The sequence below is a fragment of the Plectropomus leopardus genome, chromosome 20 (assembly GCF_026936395.1).
Source record: "Plectropomus leopardus strain MGB_pleo_1.0 chromosome 20, ASM2693639v1, whole genome shotgun sequence".
Classification (NCBI taxonomy): domain Eukaryota; kingdom Metazoa; phylum Chordata; class Actinopteri; order Perciformes; family Serranidae; genus Plectropomus; species Plectropomus leopardus.
Window position 1 is genome coordinate 30,796,249 of NC_142195.1, and position 19,117 is coordinate 30,815,365.

At 41.6% G+C, this 19,117-nt stretch overlaps 2 protein-coding genes across 2 annotated transcripts; both read right to left on the reverse strand.

Annotated features, from left to right (window-relative positions):
* Positions 1-44: 44 nt before the first annotated feature.
* On the reverse strand, positions 45-2,404 carry LOC148186259 (alpha-mannosidase 2x-like). Its single transcript, XM_088070769.1, has 3 exons — positions 2,174-2,404; positions 1,735-1,845; positions 45-1,447 (listed from the first exon to the last, which is right to left on the reverse strand). The coding sequence occupies exons 1-3, from the start codon at positions 2,285-2,287 to the stop codon at positions 1,277-1,279; spliced, it is 396 nt and encodes a 131-aa protein (XP_087926895.1). The 5' UTR covers positions 2,288-2,404; the 3' UTR covers positions 45-1,276.
* On the reverse strand, positions 2,320-17,943 carry LOC121959715 (alpha-mannosidase 2). The gene is made up of 22 exons (XM_088071466.1): positions 17,680-17,943; positions 16,091-16,286; positions 15,130-15,351; positions 14,521-14,665; positions 14,319-14,406; positions 13,375-13,458; positions 12,466-12,593; positions 12,210-12,383; positions 11,379-11,565; positions 10,328-10,505; positions 9,935-10,125; positions 8,445-8,642; positions 7,258-7,372; positions 6,618-6,685; positions 5,676-5,844; positions 5,102-5,338; positions 4,533-4,661; positions 4,240-4,354; positions 3,688-3,821; positions 3,147-3,288; positions 2,710-2,842; positions 2,320-2,368 (listed from the first exon to the last, which is right to left on the reverse strand). The coding sequence occupies exons 2-22, from the start codon at positions 16,229-16,231 to the stop codon at positions 2,320-2,322; spliced, it is 3,027 nt and encodes a 1,008-aa protein (XP_087927592.1). The 5' UTR covers positions 16,232-16,286; positions 17,680-17,943.
* Between the last annotated feature and the right edge of the window lie 1,174 nt (positions 17,944-19,117).

A 19,117-nucleotide genomic window follows, 5' to 3' on the forward strand; every position in this document is an offset into this window, starting at 1 on the left:
GAAACTCTCTGATGTATAAATTATCAACAATTAGCCAACAAGACTGAAAATTAAATAATTTATTTTGTATTAAAATCAGAAATCTGCCTCTTAACAAACATCCATTCATTGAAATAAAAATACAATTTTTAAAAATAATTTTAAGCTTTAAATACTTCATATGTTTCGTTAATATATCTGTTCACAGAAAATAAAAAAATCTGAATTAAAATTTAAAAAAATCAGTAGATTAATTTCCCCCAAAATGTTTCTTTCACAGCAAAACCTGAAAATTACAAAAAATGAAAGAAAAAACATTCACTGTTGAAACAATCTGTGCTTTTAGAAAACATTCATCAATAATCTGATCACAACACGCCGAATAACATCAATCACGCCGGTTTACCCACAATTCCACAGTCTCATAACACACACACACACACACACACACACACACACACACACACACACACACACACACACACATTCAGTGAACAGCTGACAGCTGGTTTGGTCCCTTTTTGTTGCTGTAGTCGTTTAAATTAAAACTGTCAGTTTAATTTCAGTGTTTTTCTGTTTTGTTTTGTTTTTTAAATTAAAAATGACTTTGACCTTTGACACTGATTTCTGATTTCAACATTTTATTTTAATGTTAATTTGCTTTTAGTTTAATTTAATTTTCACAGACGGCATCCACTTTTTACCTCATTATTTCCAGGACTTTTCAATGACTATTCCAGGACTTTTAAAGACCAAACATTCTCGTCATCGCCCTCTCCTTCATTTCTATTTGTTTTATTTTTTTAAATAATGAGTTCAGGACAGAATAAGAACTGCATTCAAAATGTTTGTTTTCCTTTTTGTAAATTTTAAAGAAAAAATTGGCAATTTTTTTATTTAGGGGGATTTCTAAGGAAGTATTTTTGGCATTTTTTAAAGAAAATATTTTGGTGATTTTTTTGTTTTATTTTGGGGAACTTTGAAGAGAAAATTATAGTTGGCGATTTTTTAAATAAAAAACATTTTCGACATTTTTAAAATGAAAATCCCTAAACTGCTTTGATTTATCAGCCAGAAACTATAAAAACAGAAATTATTGTTGGATTTTCAAACTTGCGACGGTCCTTGAACTCATCTTTCAGTGTATAATTTGAAAATGCATTGACTTTTCCAGGTTTTTCAGGACCGTTTGAACGTTTTAAGTTTTGTGTGTTATTTTGTGTCAGATTTTGATGTTGAACGAACGCTCCTCCGTTTCGGTCACAAACCGACGACATTTCGGGTTTTAGCTCGTTTGTCAGTCGATCTCCACGCGGAAAGCGCTGATTTCCATCGGTGGAAGGCGAGCGATGCGCGGCGGCTGCTGTTGCCGGGCAGATTGGGGTTCGTCGTGGAGTCGCAGCAGAGTGAGAGCCGAACGCCGGACGGACCGAAACTGAAGAGGCGAGAAAAGATCGTCCAGATTCACCTGCAGACCAAAACACGGAAATCAGCTCCGAAAATAAAACACAGAAGAAGAAAAGTCTGAATCACAGACGAGATTTAAGAAGTCGTAAAAAAACCTTAAAATGACGGAACAAAGACGACACCGAAAAATAACTTTAAATCAAAGAAAAACTGAATTTAAACCTATAATTCGTTTTTTTTTCACTTTTTATCATTTTACATCTTAATTAAAAAAGAAAATCGTGAAATGTAAATAAAATAATAAAAATAAGAAATAATTAAAAATAATGTGTGTGTGTGTGCGTGCACCTCCTCGTGCGCGCTCCACGTGCACTGCAGTGGTGGTTCGGGGGCGGAGTTACAATCAAAGCCCTTCCTGTGGAGGAGGAGAGCCACTTCCTGTGATGGACTTTCTGCTTCCTGTTTACCACAAACACAAACAAACATTCCTCAGTTTCTCTTTTGATGTTTCAAAAGTTTAAAAACACGTGTTTTTGTTATTTTGTGACGTTTTGTGTTGTGTGTCAGAAAGAGACGACGAGTCAGAGACGTCCACTGAGGGGACCGCCGGCAGGACGGGCGGGACAGAGGGGACGCCAAAAAAAACAAAAACAAACACCTTAAAGGTGAAAAACGGCAAAAAATTCTCAAGAAAAATAGTTAGTCAAACTTTTTTGGCCTTTATTTCCAGGTGTGTTTCCAGGCCTTTATTTCCAGGTCTTTATTTCCAGGTGTTTCCAGGCCTTACCTGCACGTCCTCCAGTGTCCTCAGGTTCAGCAGGTGAACGTCACACGGCAGTGACGCGCTCAGCGGCTGGAAGGGGCGGAGCTTCGGCCCCTGGCTGTCGCCAAGGGCGAACATGGTGAATGGCGGGTGGCAGAGGGAGAGCGAGGTCAGGTGAGCGAGCAGTGACAGGTGTCCAACAGAGGCTCCTCCCACTTCCTGTTAGGAAACAAATAGATAAATAAAAATTACAAATAAATACATCAATGAAAATAATGGAAAAGTAAAATCAATAATGAAAGAAAAACTACATAAAGAAAAGAAACCAAAAAATATAAAGAGAAAAACATAAAAGCAAATAAGTAAACTAAAAAATATGAAATCTGTGAAGAAAATATTTAAAAAGTGCAGAAAAGAGAAAAAAGATCAGAAGTGAAAAAGATTACGTTTAGAGTCGACCTGATGACATCATCACACGTGTCAGCGGCTGAGCGATCGATTCATTCGTTGTGATGTCATCACCGAGCCCCTTCACCCCCCCCACCTGAGCCCTGCCTCACCTGAGCCCCGCCTCATGATCCTCCAGCAGCAGGTTGTAGAGACTCGCCGTCAGCTTGTTGTCGGTGACGCCCTGACCGAGGCCGCGGTTATCGTCCTGCTGCAGACGGCGCTCCAACACCACCTCAAGCTCACCTGCACATGACACACAGGTCAGAGGTCAGGGGTCACAGGTCACAGGTCACAGGTCTCACCTTTAAGCCATCAGAACGGACCGCAGACCGATTTGATGTGACGTTTTGACGGCTTATTTCCAAATTTTTTTGTTTTTTCTTTTAATAAATTGCCAATATTTTTCTGAAAGAAAAATCTGTTTAAAAAAATCACCAAAAAGTTTTGAAAGAAAAAGGTTTCAATGAAATTGCTAAAAACCTTTGACCTGCGTGAGTGTCCTAAAACCCTCCGGTCCAACAGAGGCTGACCGAAACGGTCTCCTCACCTGGTCTGAGGGACGCCACAGCCTGACTCTGAGCCGCCAGCAGAGACACGCGAGACGTGGCGTCCTGCAGGAACGCCGCCGAGCTCATCGGGTAAAAGTTGGCCTGCAGGGGGAGCTTCGACAGCGTCCGCCGCTGCTGCATCTGCACCCAAAATCAATAACTGATCAATACAGCACATCATCAGAGCTGTGACATCATCAGAGCTGTGACATCATCAGCGCTGACATCATCAGCGGTGACATCATCAGAGCTGTGACATCATCAGAGCTATGACATCATCAGAGCTATGACATCATCAGAGCTATGACATCATCAGCGCTATGACATCATCAGCGCTGTGACATCATCAGAGCTGTGCCATCATCAGCGCTGTGACATCATCAGCGCTGTGACATCATCAGAGCTGTGCCATCATCAGGGCAGTGACATCATCAGCGCTGACATCATCAGAGCTGTGACATCATCAGAGCTGTGACATCATCAGCGCTGACATCATCAGAGCTGTGACATCATCAGAGCTGTGACATCATCAGAACGTACCTGGAAACCGTTGAGGTCGGAGTAGAATCGGTTGCCGTTGGCGACATCGCTGATGAGCCGCATGGCGAGCTCGCGGTTGACCTCTGACCTGATGTCCACCATGTTGGAAATCTGCAGGGCTCTCCCAGCATGCCCTGGGGCACAGACAGGAAGTCAGTCACTGCTGACGTACATTTATACTTGTATACTTGTGTTTAGATACATTTATCTGATATTAGTACTCATGTTTAATTTCACTGAAGTATTCCTCTGTCTCCTTTAAGACTCTGAGACTTCTGAACCCTGAAACTAAACTTCCCCTCAGGGATCAATTAAGTATTTCTGATTCTGATTCTGGATCAATAGTCAATTAATCAATCAATCCTGATCACGAATCGTGGATCTGGATCGTAGATCTGGATTATGGATCTGGATTGTGGATCTGGATCGTGGATCATGGATCTGGATCGTAGATCTGGATTATGGATCCGGTTCATGGATCTGGATCATGGATCATGGATCTGGATCGTAGATCCGGATCGTGGATCTGGATCATGGATCTGGGGTTCTTACCGTCCAGGTGGAACAGTCGCACCGTGTGCGAGAAGTGCCGGAAACAGGAAGTGATGTCAGAGAACAGTGGACCTCTGGAGACCCGGACCAGGGGGGGCTCCGAGTACGAATATGGCTGCAGGGGGGGGGAGAGTTAGTCCTGGTCCGACAGCAGCATCTGCATCTGTTTTTTGTTCTAAATCTGGTTCTAGATTTGACTGTGGTTCTGGATGTGACTATGGTCGTGGGTTTAAATATGGTCCTGGTTCTAGATATGGTTCTAGTTATTATAGTAGTTCTGGTTCTGGTCTCACCTGGGCCCCCTCCTCCCCCGGCAGGAACAGGTAGGCTCCACTCTTGTCCCGGTTGGCTCCGGTTCTGGTTCCGTACCACAGAAACTGGACCTGGACCTGACGGGTCAGACCGGACCGCAGACGCAGCTTCTACATTTCAAAATAAAACGTTCCAGCTGAGTTATTGTGAGTATTAATCAATAAAATTTAAAAAACCCAAATCATCATTAACAATAGAAAAATAAATCATTAAATAAAAAAACATCATTAACAAATAAAAATAAATCAATAAATAAATTATCATTCTTAATTAATGTTATTAGTAAGTGAATATAAATGGAAATATAATAATGATCAGATAACAACATTTCTGTTGTTTTAATCCATCAGATAAACAAACTGATTAAATTATAATAATTTCATAACTTTAGTCATTTAAAAATAAAAGATTGCACAGTTTCTTTATCTATATATTTTATATTTCATATTTCAATACACATTTTTGAGTTTTGATTGATAAAACTCATCATGTTTCAATTTGTTGTGATTAAAAATGTTTGTTTGACAGTCTTTTAATTTGAAAGTCTGACCTGCAGCAGGCCTGTTTCCGGGGAGCTCCATATTTGGACATGTTTGTTGCTAAGTGACAGGGGGGCGTCGGCCTCAAGTCCTTGTGGGCGGGACACCTGGAAGTGCTGGGCCTGGATGGTTGGCGGGTCGCCGCGGCCACTGAAGGTGTACTGAACCTGGTGGGCGGAGCCAGCGGAGGCTTTGGTCACATGATACACGACGAGCGACAGAGGAGGAAGTTCAGCCAGGAAGTCAAGCTGACGGAGACAACGTAAAATATAAATATTATTATTCATAACAATAACAATGACACTGAGGAAAATAATAATCAAGTACTATAGGTATCATTTTTATTGTTGTTATTATCAATACTGCTATCATTATTAGTAGTAGCAGTATTAGTATTCACAATCAAAATATGTATAAATATAACAATAACAACAACAATAATAATAATAATAATAATAATAACAATTCTATTTACATAACTTGAGAAATGTGATCAAACTAAGAAGAGGAAATACATTACAAATATAATAATAATAACTGAAATGACTGAAGGGAAATCATGAAGTTGACTGAAGCGTTCTTCACCTGGAAGGAGTCTGCGGACGCTCGGCTCGGCTCCACCCACACCGCAGAGATCTGCGCTGCCATTGGTCGACCTGTTTCTGCGTCGACGACTTGAGCATCGGGACAGTCGACGACAACGCTGATGACGGACGAGCGGAGCTGCTCCGTCGGGTTAAAGACGATCAGAGACCTGAAACACAAACGGATCATCAAGACTTCACATTTCCTCGTTATGCACTGGTTATTAATTCGTTATTAACTGGTTATTAATTCGTTATTAACTGGTTATTAATTCGTTATGCACTGGTTATTAACTCGTGCTCTTGTATTTATTACACAGTAACCGCTGACGTGGCGCTGCTGTGACTCAGAGACAAAACTCACTGTGTCAATAAATCAATAAATCTGTAAAAATTAAAAATTCGACGCAGCAGATTCCTTTATTTTTTCTCACCAGCAGGTCGCTTACAGGTTTATTTAACTCAGTTTGTATATTTTTATGATTCTAAACTTTATGCACCAGTTTATAAACTGTACTGTTTTTACAACTTTCTATACATGGCACACTTTTATAAATATTTTACATGATTATGTTCAATAATGTCACATAATATACATGTTTTTAATTCAATTCAAGGAGGCTTTACTGGCATGACAAATCATTTTATTTTATTTTTATTACATTATTTCATTAAAATGTTATTATTTTTATATTGCTAAGACTTAAACACTACTTTTCTACATTGTTATGCAGCATAATGCACATTTTTATTTTTACATGTTTTACAGACTCAGAATTTTACACATATTTTTAAATATTTTACATCCTGCTGTCAAACGCTGCAGCATAATGTGTGTCGTTTATTTGTCTTTTTTAGTGATGCTTCACATCAGAGCGACTGTGACGTGTCGTGATTTCCATCAGAGGATCAATAAAGTATTTGTGAAGCCCCGCCCCCTCACCTGGGCTCCTGGCTGAGCGTGAGCGGCGTCTTCTGAGGCAGCGCGTCCTGCGCCGACATCACGTCGTCCTGAAACACACAAACGCTATTGATTATAAATCTTCACTTTTCATCAACTCACCTGCTGCGACGCTGCAGACTTTCAGACTGTTCGCTGGCATACCAACGAGACGTTTTTCAAGAAATATTTGGACTTTTTCTTCTTTTTTTGTAAAGAGAACATTTGGGATTTTTTTTCTTTATTTTATATTTTAAGCAGGATCCAAAGAACACATTTTGGTGATTCAAGATGTTTTCTTTAAACATTTGTGGTGATCTTTAAAGAAAAGATTTTGGCTATTAACATTTTTAATTTTTTTTTTCTCTAAAAATGTTTAAAGGTAACATTTTGGCTGTTACTGTTTTCTAATTTTTGGCAATTTTTCAATAAACACATTTTGACAAGTTTTTCTTATTTTAAAGTTTAAAGGTTAAAGTAAAAAGGTTTTCACATCAGACGCTGTTGATGTCTCTTTGAGCGTCTTCTTCGGTTATTAAAAAATGATTGCTGAGTTTAATTTTCATACTGCCATAAAAAGATACAAATATTACAGAAACAATAGATAGGACAAAGGTAACAGAGGTGGGGGGTCAAAGGTCACCATTTGCATGAAGGGTTTTGATTGGTCGTGGTGGTACTGGCTCTTGTCCAATAGGAGCAGCCAGTGGGCGGAGCTCTGCAGCACCTGGTGCAGGTTCAGGATCGAGCGAAACAACCTGGAAAATAAAAACTCAGTTTAATACAAACTTTGATTGTCACTGAGTTTTCATTTTCTTTGACTTCAGAAATTTAATTTAGTTCTTATTTTAAAAAAAATATATATTTTATTGAATTGACCTGAATGAATTCAGAATAAACATGTGAAATCACATGGCTTGATTTTTGTTTTCTCTGCACAAAACTAAAACAAACAGCTTCACTTTAAAAAGTGTCAAAAAGGAAGAACGACGGACAAACGGCGTTAACGAAACTCTCATCAGGCGGGATGATGGCAGCTAATGTTAGATGCTAACACTAAATGAGTGGGAATGAAGGGAAGCTAACGCTAACTGCGCACACGGAGCGAGGCGGTACCTGTTACCGTTGCCGGTGGCGACGCCATCCTTCAACAGAGAGCATGGAGGGACAAATGAGACAAAACACAAGCTAGGGCTAAAGATGCTAAAGACTTCCAGGTGCTACAATGCTAATTCTGATGTGTCATAAAAGTTATGTGAAAAAAATCATCATTTAGCAACACACGTAAAAACAAGCAATAACAATGAAGGTAAATGTTTGAAAAGTAAGAACCTTATTAAAACTTTGATCTAAACAGTCCATCAACAGCCATGCTATCTATGCTAACACCTGCAACTAGCGTTGACTCATCATTGATCAGCTGCTCACAGTGTGTTGATCCGCTCAGCCTCTCCGTCTCCATTTATCAGGAGTTTAATGATGAAACTTTAAAAACACCATTCAGGACTGTTTGACTGCCAAAGGCCGCTAAACGGCTGATTGATTTAAGTCTGTTGTTTGTTGTATGTGAATCTTTCTGCTGATAGTTTTTAAGTGTTTGTGTTTTTAGTCTGTTTGTTCTTTATGTGAAAGTCTTCATGCTGCCAGGACTCAAATATTAAAGAGATTCTGAATCTCAAAGGCACTATCCCTGGTTAAAGAAAGGTAAAATAAAATAAAATAAAATAATGTCCCAGCACATTTCATTACCCATCACTAATACTGACTGATTCTGACTTCGCTAACATGCTAACAGGCTAACAGGCTGGGGTGCTAACAGGAAGTAGCCACCTGGTGCCGTAGTCGACCACCACAGGGTCTCGGGCGGTGCCAGTGACGGCGTCATGGTGCTGGAACAGCGCCAGGCTCCGCCTCCCCGCCGTTAAACGCTGGAAGTGTTCATGTGCCGGGAAGTCATCGACCAGACGACCGTCGCCCCGGAAACGACGCATCTGAGCCAATGTCAGGCTGAATAGGATTTCTGTCGCCCTGTTAAAGGAAGAAAAAGAGACATTTATCAAAGATTTACTCTAAAAAATTGAAACGTTTACAGAAGAAAAGAAGGACTCAGTAAAATCAAGACACCAGAAATCGATGTAAAAAAAACAATAAACAATTTTAAATGCAGTTATAGAAAATAAAGTTTTAAAAAAATCCAAAAATAAAGAGTATACAAAATAAACAATGTGGGTAGGTTTCCAACTGTGGGACTTGGGTAGGATATCTTCTGTATGACTCACGTAGGAGATAACCTACCCAAATCTCTAAGGAGACAACCCACCCGAGTCACACAGGAGATAACCCACCCGAGTCACTCAGGAGATAACCCACCCGAGTCACACAGGAGATAACCCACCCGAGTCACACAGGAGATAACCCACCCGAGTCACTCAGGAGATAACTCACCCGAGTCACACAGGAGATAACCCACCCGAGTCACACAGGAGATAACTCACCCGAGTCACACAGGAGATAACTCACCCGAGTCACACAGGAGATAAAGTACCCGAGTCACACAGGAGATAACCCACCCGAGTCACTCAGGAGATAACTCACCCGAGTCACACAGGAGATAACTCACCCGAGTCACTCAGGAGATAAAGTACCCGAGTCACACAGGAGATAACTCACCCGAGTCACTCAGGAGATAACCCACCCGAGTCACACAGGAGATAACCCACCCGAGTCACACAGGAGATAACCCACCCGAGTCACACAGGAGATAACTCACCCGAGTCACACAGGAGATAACTCACCCGAGTCACACAGGAGATAACCCACCCGAGTCACACAGGAGATAACCCACCCGAGTCACACAGGAGATAACCCACCCGAGTCACACAGGAGATAACCCACCCGAGTCACACAGGAGATAACTCACCCGAGTCACACAGGAGATAAAGTACCTGAGTCACACAGGAGATAACTCACCCGAGTCACACAGGAGATAACTCACCCGAGTCACACAGGAGATAAAGTACCTGAGTCACACAGGAGATAACTCACCCGAGTCACACAGGAGATAACTCACCCGAGTCACACAGGAGATAACCCACCCGAGTCACACAGGAGATAACTCACCCGAGTCACACAGGAGATAAAGTACCTGAGTCACACAGGAGATAACTCACCCGAGTCACACAGGAGATAACTCACCCGAGTCACACAGGAGATAAAGTACCTGAGTCACACAGGAGATAACTCACCCGAGTCACACAGGAGATAACTCACCCGAGTCACACAGGAGATAAAGTACCTGAGTCACACAGGAGATAAAGTACCTGAGTGTGGCCTCCAGCGTTCGGTCGAGGCGTTTGTAAAACGGTCTGGAGGTGAAGTACCCGCTCCAGTAATGATCGTCACGGTCGGCGTATGTAAAGAAGTCGCCGCGGAGTGTCGGCAGAGTCGTTCCTGTTGCGCTCAGACGCCGCTGAAGAGCTTCGAAGTAATCAGAGAGCGTCCCGAAACGAGCCTGAGAACAGAAAGAAGACAAGGAAACTGACTTACTCTTTCTCAGTTTTTACTGCACATCGGCCGCTAGGGGGCGCCATGATTTTAAAAATGGACGTAACATCACACAATCAGAGTTTGCACTGGCCTTTCACCAAAATGTGTCCATAAATCAAAGACAGTTTGTCCAAATATCAACAGACTCCGTGTCTTAGGCGTCTTGCCTTGACGTGCAGCTCCGGGTGCTGGTCAAAGTAGTCGAAGAGTTTCTGGTAGTTACTGAACTGAGCATTCCACTCGCTCAAGTCCACGAAGCGAAAGTCGTCTCCGAGCGGGACGAGAAGAACAGGAGAACGGAAGAGACGGGACTTCTGCCGGTACTGGTCCAACAGGAGGACAGCTCTGAGAGGACACACAGAGACATCACAACATCAGAGAGACAGGAGGACATATCTGAGAGGATACACAGAGTCATCATACCATCAAAGAGACAAGAGGACACACCATCAGAGAGACAGGAGGACACGTCATCAGACAGACAGGAGGACACCTTGAGAGGACACAGAGTCATCAGAGAGACAGGAGGACAGCTCTGAGAGGACACACAGAATCATCAGAGAGACAGGAGGACATGCAATCAGAGAGACAGGAGGACATCTCTGAGAGGATACACAGAGACATCACACCATCAGAGAGACAACACACGTGTCTAACAGGAGGACAGTTCGTCATTTCATTATTGAGCCAAAGTGGACGTTTGTGCCGAATTTAGTAAAATTCCCTAAAAGTCTGGTTGAGATATCACAGTCAGGAAATGAGACGGGTTCAAAGTCACAGTGACCTTTCACCTTTGACACCCAGAATCTAATCAGTTCATCATTTGAGTGGCTGTTTGTGCCAAAGTGGGAAATTCCCACAAATTGTTCTTGAGATATTGTGTTCATGAGAATGAGACAAAGTCAAGGTCACCATGACCTTCCAAAGCCAAACTAATCAGCTCATCCTGGAGGATGTTTGGTTCCAAAATAAAAAATAAAAATAAAAAACTGTGTTTTTTGTTTGTGAAAACAATCGGATGAGTTTTTTCTTCAGGAACTGTCGGACTCCGAGTCGGAGGATTATCATTTCACAAGTTTAAATTTAAAAAACAGAAGTCAAAGAAAAAAAAGTAAAACCAGAGAGCTCAGAGTCACAGAACAAAACTCAAAGCTTTTATTTTTGATAATAAAGTTTATAAATATGAATTAGTCTTCTTTGGCCCCGCCCCCTTCATACCTGTCCTGCACGTTCTGCTCTGTGATTGGCTGTGGCGGTATTCTCCACGGACAGAAGACCCGCCCCCCCGGCAGGCGGTGGAAATCGAACTGACAGCAGACAGCCGGGTTCGGACCACACGTGTGCGGTACGTCATAGCTGTAGAACGGCATCATGTGACACGTGATGTCACTGTGAGGGGAGGAGTCTGACACACAGGAAGTGGGCGGGGTTAGAGAGACAATGCAAAGTTTGGGATATTTTGCCCAAATTGTAAATTTAATCTTCAGCAATATCTGAAAAATAATAATAAAAGCTACTGTATTTCCTCTCTATTTATCTATTTTTAAATAAAACCTAAAAAAATTTTCTCATAGCATCATTTTCTGCTTCTTTCTTTATTTAAACGTTTGTTTCAAAGAATAATACCTTGTTTTTCTTGTTTGTGTGATTTTACATCTCCTGTATTATGTTTTTTTTAAAAATATTTCTTACATCAACATTCAGATTATTTAAAAAAAATTTCATTCAAATTATTATCATCAACTGTCATGAATCTGTTTTCCTCCAAACTTTTCTGTCCTTTCTTTCTTTTTCTTATTTTCCAAATTTGTTTTCTAGGATTTTAGGACATTTTTGTTTTTTAGGATTCAAGGACATCTCTAGGATTTCATATCATTTTTTAGAACATTTCTAATTTTTAAAAAATTTTTATCATCTTAGGTTATTTATTGGATTGTTTTTGATTGATTGGTTAGGCTTTTAGGACACATCTAAGATTTAAGGACATTTCTTTATTTAATTTCCCATCATTCTCTCTGTCATCACTTTGTCTCGGTGTCTCTCGCTCACCCCAGCTCTGTCGCCATAGAAACTCCAGTGTCCGTTGTTGGGCGAAGTGCTTCTTGACGGCGTAATGAACGCGTTGGATGACCATGTTGCTAAGCCCCGCCCCCTTCAGCAGGTAGGTCATAGAGGGGGAGTGGCCAAACGGATCCACGGCCCAGCCACTGCTCGGCTTCACACCTGGACACAGAAATCAGGGTTACCACGGCGACACACCAAAAGACCACAATCAAACAGCAAGAGGAAAGGAAGCGTCATGAACCCAGGTGGCGCTGGATCCACTGGTGACCCTCGATCAGCTGATCCAGCAGAGCGAAGTAGTGTGAATTCGCTTCGTCCGCCATCACCCAGCCGCCTGTAACCAGCTCCAACTGCCCCGCCCCCACCAGGCTGACCAATCACAGAGGAGCAGAGAGGAGAATTAAACAAACCAACAAATGGAGAAGCAAATAAAAAAGGAACTACATGTAAACAAAATAAATAAAACACAATAAAACACTAAAATCAGGAAGTAACATGAAACAAACAAAAAAACAAGGTTTCGCCAAAAAACGTTTTACAGAGAAATCCCGTGAAGAGAAAAAAAGACTTTCAGATGACGTCAAACTTCTGTTACGATCTTTTTTGGTCATTTTTTTCTTCATCCAACAAATATGTTTAAGAGAGAGTTCAGAGATTAGGTCCTCACGTAGAGTGAGCGTGGAGGGAGCGAAAAGGGGGGAGTAAAACATGAAGCGGATGGAGCGAGACGTGAAGCGGATGGAGTGAGAAGTGAAGCAGATGGAGCAAGATGTGAAGCAGATGGAGTGAGTGAGACGTGAAGCGGATGGAGCGAGACGTGAAGTGGATGGAGTGAGACGTGAAGCGGATGGAGTGAGTGAGACTTGAAGCGGATGGAGCGAGACGTGAAGTGGATGGAGCGAGACGTGAAGCGGATGGAGCGAGACGTGAAGCGAATGGAGTGAAAAGGAAGGTGGATGGAGTCACAGATATAATCAATCAGTGCATGAAACAGCAGGTCTGTGGTGTTTCCTGTTTGTTTTTTGGTGTTTTACAGTTTTATGTGTTTGCATATTTTGTTTTAGTTTTGTGGGGGATTTTTAATTTATTTTTTGTTGTTGTTTGTTTTTTCAGGGATGTTCTGAATGAAGAAATGGAGACAGGAAGTTACCGTTTGACCATCTCTCTCTTCTGCTCGTCGATGTCGTTCCACCATTTAGAGAAGTAACTGATTTCGGCCCAAATCATCGTCCTCCTGATGGACAGAGACATTCAGGGCCGTCAGAATCACTCAGTCAGCAGCAGTTTGATTCTGTCCGCAGGTTTTACAGTTTCAGTTTGATAATTGTGACATTTGGAAGACAAGTTTTCTTCAAAAGAACTCCCCAAAAAGCTTCTTAAGAAAATAAAACCTGTCTAAACATTCAAAAATGTGTTTAATAGTGATGAAAAAGTGCTGATGAAGAGAATCGATGGTCGTTTCAGAGAGTGTTTGGTCTTTCACATTTAATTCAAAGTCCTGGAAAAGTCCTGGAAGATTATTGGGAAAAAATGTGTATTAACCCGGAAGACCATCAGGACATGCTCCTGCTAAAAGCAGGAGTCATATGGTCATGGAAAACCTGTAAAAGTTCTGAAAATCTTCACAGTTTTTCAGTTTCACAAATCTGTATGATAACACATGATGTGTTCAAGGACTGTTGGAAATTTTAAAATCCCACAATAATTTACATTTTGACTGTTTCTGGCCAATACATGAGGTCATGTTAGTGATTTTTAAAGGAAACATGCCTGCCAAACCTGTGGGTTTTAAAGAGAAAACCCCTTCTTTAAAAAATCATCAAATAAATAAATAAAAATAAAAAACACCAATTTTTAGATGTAGATTCAGATAAAGATGTAGGTGCAGATGTAGATAGGGATGTAGATGAAGGTAGGGATGTAGATGTAGATGAAGGTAGGGATGTAGATGTAGATGAAGGTAGGGATGTAGATGTAGATGAAGGTAGGGATGTAGATGTAGATGAAGGTAGGGATGTAGATGTAGATGAAGGTAGGGATGTAGATGTAGATGAAGGTAGGGATGTAGATGTAGATGAAGGTAGGGATGCGTACCTGCTGTCTTCAGTCAGTTTGATCAGCATGTTGTTGAGGATGTGTTTGGTCTGATCCTGATAATAACTGTCAAACGTCTTCAACCAGCCTGAAACACACACACACACACACACACACACACACACACACACACAGATGTTGGTGAACACACACACACACACACAGATGTTAGTGAACACACACACACACACACAGGTCTCACCGGGGTCGTTGTGTGAATGAGGAACCAGGAAAACCTCCAGCGGCTGCTCGTCCCACTCGTTACCTTGGTAACGGATCTCGAAGCCTTGTTTCCAGGCGCCGCCGTCAACGTTATCGAAGGGCAGGAGGCTGTAAACATCCAGCAGCTGCAACAATTATAATGAAAACTAAAACACTTTGTTTAAATCTTTTTCTTCTTTATGAAAACAATAATTTAAAAAAATTAAAGACCGAATCACTTCTGTGAAGTTTTAAACATGTTTTCTTTAAACTCAGACCCCTTCTTTCAGACATTTTATAATCTTTGTGATGAAGTGATTAAAACTTTAAATATGACAGAGTTTTTGAAAAAGAAAACAAAATAACTGAACCCAAGCAACAAGCTGTTTGTTTGTTTTTATCGTCTTTTGTTTGTTTTTCTTTTTGTGTTCATTATTGTTTCTGCTTTCTTACTTTTCTATAATACTCCGATAAAATTCACTTTGCTGACTTAAAAAAAAGGACATATATTTTCAAAGTACAAAAACATAATGGAAATAAAAACACGGCAAACCTCCTGAAGTGACTTTACTTCAACTTTACTCAAATTAAAAAAAAAACAAAAACTAACCTGTACGCCTTCCGCACCGCCTTTCGTCGCCTCAGCCAATCGGCAGCCAGGCAGCGCGTCTGCTCGGTCGGGGGCGGAGTCTGAGCTGCCATTGGCCCCGCCCGCCGTTTCCCATGATGCTTTGCTGTGGAGCAGAGAGTCCCGCAGCGAAGCAACCAGACGGCTGTTGTCGCTAAGGAGACGCTCCAACCTGTCAATCTTCTGCTGGAGGCGGGACAAATCCTGCAGACAAAAAAAACGTCAGCCGAGCTCACACTGAGCACAAAAAATAAAAATAAAAACAAGTAAATGTACAAACAAGTACACACAAGTTCTTACATCCTTTACTTCACCTATTCATCTTTAAATACATCGAAAAATACAATCAAATAAAAAGCTTATTTAATATTTCTTTTATTCAATTTATGTTTTTGGGTTATTTTTCAGGAAGACATTGTGGAGATTTGACTCATGGATTCTAATTATGACAATAAATATTTTTTAGTAGATGTGTGTGTGTGTGTGTGTGTGTGTGTGTGTGTTTTCAAATTATTTTTTAATCCCTAAAAAATAAGAGCAGGCCTAAGGGACAGCTCTTTATTTTTAAGTGGAGGGGGGGCTGTTTTTGTGGACCCTCCAAAAGCTGGTGGATTTTATTTTGGCGGGCCGGCAGGTTTGGCAGACTCGCTTTCATTGAAAATCAGACAAAATAAAACAAATCAAACACATCGCCCCAAATTTTTGGAGATCTTTAAAGAAAAAGAAAATCATTGCCAAGAAATCACCAGATAGTTTAAACAAAAAAAAGAAACGGCGGGGGCTGGTGCACGTTAATCAGAGCGTGCACGGCTGCATCGCTCCACATGTAAACAGCTTCAGAGGAAGATTTCAGAATAAAGGCAAAAACTGGAATATCTGGTGTGTGGAAACCTGGTCACTTTATTTTGAAATTCCACTGATGCATCTCCGCATGTGGACTCACCTCGTCCACCTGTCCTGCAGGTGTCTCCTGGCGCCGCTGAAGCTCCGCCCCCTGCATCAGCTCCAGCATGCGGTACAGTGACATCACAGCCACGCAGAAGACCCCGCCCACCAGCACGGCCAGCAGCCGACTCCTCTTCATCGCCCCCGGACCAGTGAAACCAGTAAAACCAGTGAAACCAGTAAAACCAGTGAAACTAGAGAAAACAGCAGAACCAGTAAAACCAGTGAAACTAGAGAAAACAGCAGAACCAGTAAAACCAGATAAACCAGTGAAACTAGAGAAAACAGTGGGACCAGTAAAACCAGTAAAACCAGTGGAACCAGCTCAGTGCTGACGAGCTTAGCGTGACACACAGAAAGTTCCCAAAAACTCGCCGCCGTCGGCTGAGAAACGTCATCGTTCTTTTTGTCCAGAAGCGTCTCGTAAATACACGACTGTAGTTTTGTAATACTGCGTCTTTTTTATGGGGGATTTAATGACGCAGTAATTAAAAGTTTTCCTGGTAAATGTTTTGGTTTTATTCTGTAATATTGTGGCTGATTTTTTAATTAAATTCACGAGTTTAATGTTGAAACATTACAGCGTTTTTCTGTGAAATTTCGGAGTTAAATTTTGTAATATTACGCCATTCTTTCTTGCAAATTTACAAGTTTAACCTCGTAATATGGAGATTTTTTATAATCTCGGAAATTGTGACTTTTTCTTGTAAATATGAGTTTGATTTCATAATATTATGACTGAGTTTAATCTCAAAACATTCCAACTTTATTTTAGCACATTTCTGAGTTTTATTTCTTAAAACTGACTTTTTTCTTGTGAATTTCTGACTTTAATTTCATCATATTACAAATGTTTTCGTGTAAATTTATGAGCACAATCTCATAACATTGTTACTTTTTTCCTCATAAATTAATTAATTGAATCCTGTTAACATTGCAATTCTTTTCTTGTAAATTTACACATTTATTGATGTAATATTATGATTTTTTCAGGTTAATGTTCAAGTTTAAGAGTTTAATCTTGTAAAAATTACGACTTTTTTCAAGTAACTTTCTGAGTTTCATTTCATAATATTACAATTATTTCTCGTGAATTTATGGGTTTAATCTTTGAATATTCTGAGTTTAATTTCGTCATATTACGACTTACTTCATAAATTCGTAAATTTAATCCCCTAAATTATGACTTTATCATGGTACATTTTTGGGGTTTAATTTTGTAATATTGTGTAATATTAAGACTTTTTCCTCATAAATGCACCAGTTTAATCTCATGATATTACAACTTTTTCCCTGTAATTTAATTCATTTAATATCTTAAAATTACGACATTTCTGTCTCATAAATGAATGAGTGTAATCCGCGAGACGTGGCCTTAACCCTCCACTGAACTCATGGATTCATACTTTTGATCAGAAAGAGACCAACAACAATAAACTTATTTTTACTTTAAGAACAAAATAATAAAATACTCTAAAATGAAAATATTCTGTATGATTTTTGCTGCGTTTAAAGCTGTCAGTCGCCGCTGTAGCTCAAACGGCTGCGGAGATAAAATTCAGAAAACTTTAGATTTTAATTTCAAACCTTTCAAACTTTCTCAACTTCCGCCTGGCTGCAGCGGGTCTCGCGCTCCGGTGGGTCTCGTGTTGCTTCTCACGTGCTCGGTGACGCAGACGTTTGACATCAGTTTCCCGCTAAAACACAATAAAAACAACAAAAAAAACAAAGTTTTAGTGACTAAAATGAAATAAAGTTTGTTGGTCCCTCCGCAACGCGAGCTCGGGCCGCTGCTGCGCCTGCGCCCTGCTGTTTGTTTTGCTTCCGGTTTGGTTCAGCTGACTCAGCGCTGCACAGACTTCCGGTGAGGACATGACGTCATCTAACGACTTCTTCTACTGCAGTAAAGAAACTGCAAATGAATAAGTAAAATAAAATAAAACCGCAAACACAAAAGAAAAAAGTAAATCTGCCAAAAAAGAATAAATAAATAAAATAAAATTAAACAGCAAAAAAAGCAAAACTGTCAAATAACCGTGCGGAGGACCCTGTGTCCACCAGGAGGCTGTCCCGGTCCGTCCCCGCCCCCCATCTGCTCATCGATGGACCCAGTCCAGCCCGACGCCCCGTCGTCCTGCACTGTGACAACCGCGTCCTTTGAGTCCTCCAGAGCTTTCAACACCACACAGCCTGAGCTTCTGAGGGACACGCTGGAGCCCGCAGGGACCCCCGCAGGGACCCCCGCAGGGACCCCCGCAGGGACCCCCGCAGGGACCCCCGCCTCTCATCGTAGATACGGGACTACCTCGCCAACCGACCGCGGCGCGTGAGGGCTCGGGACTGTGTGTCTTCACCCTGTACACTGCAGACTCCACGTTCAGATCCACGAACTGTCTCCTGCAAAAGTCCTCTGAGGACTCTGCAGTGATGAGGACGGCGTCCTCGTGTTGTGTCGTCCTCATCACGGATGAGGACGACACAGAGTTCAGACAACTCACCAAAAACTTAGTGGACTGGTGAAGGCGAGACCAGCTCCAGATCAACACGGGGAAAACCGAGGAGCTGGAGGTGGATGTCCGAGGGCGCAGACGCAGACGGCGGTGAACATCCAGGGAATGGACGCTGAGACAGTGGACTCTGACCAGTACCTGGGTTCACCTGAACCAGGAACTGGACTGGACTGAAAACACCGCTGCACTTTATAAGAAGGGCCAGCGCAGACTCTACCTGCTCAGGAGACTCGGGTCTCTCGGGGGACAGGGGCCACTCCTGAGGACTGTCCCTGACTGTCTCTGACACTGTCCCGGCATCAGCCGTCTTCAGTGGTCTGCTGGGACATCAGCATCACGGCTGCAGACAGGACAAGTCTTCACCACTGATACGGAGGGACGGATCTGTCCTGGGGGACAGGAGGACGATCTCCAAGCTGTCCTGTACAACACACACACACACACACACACACACACACACACACACACACACACACACACACACACACACACACACACACACACACACACACACA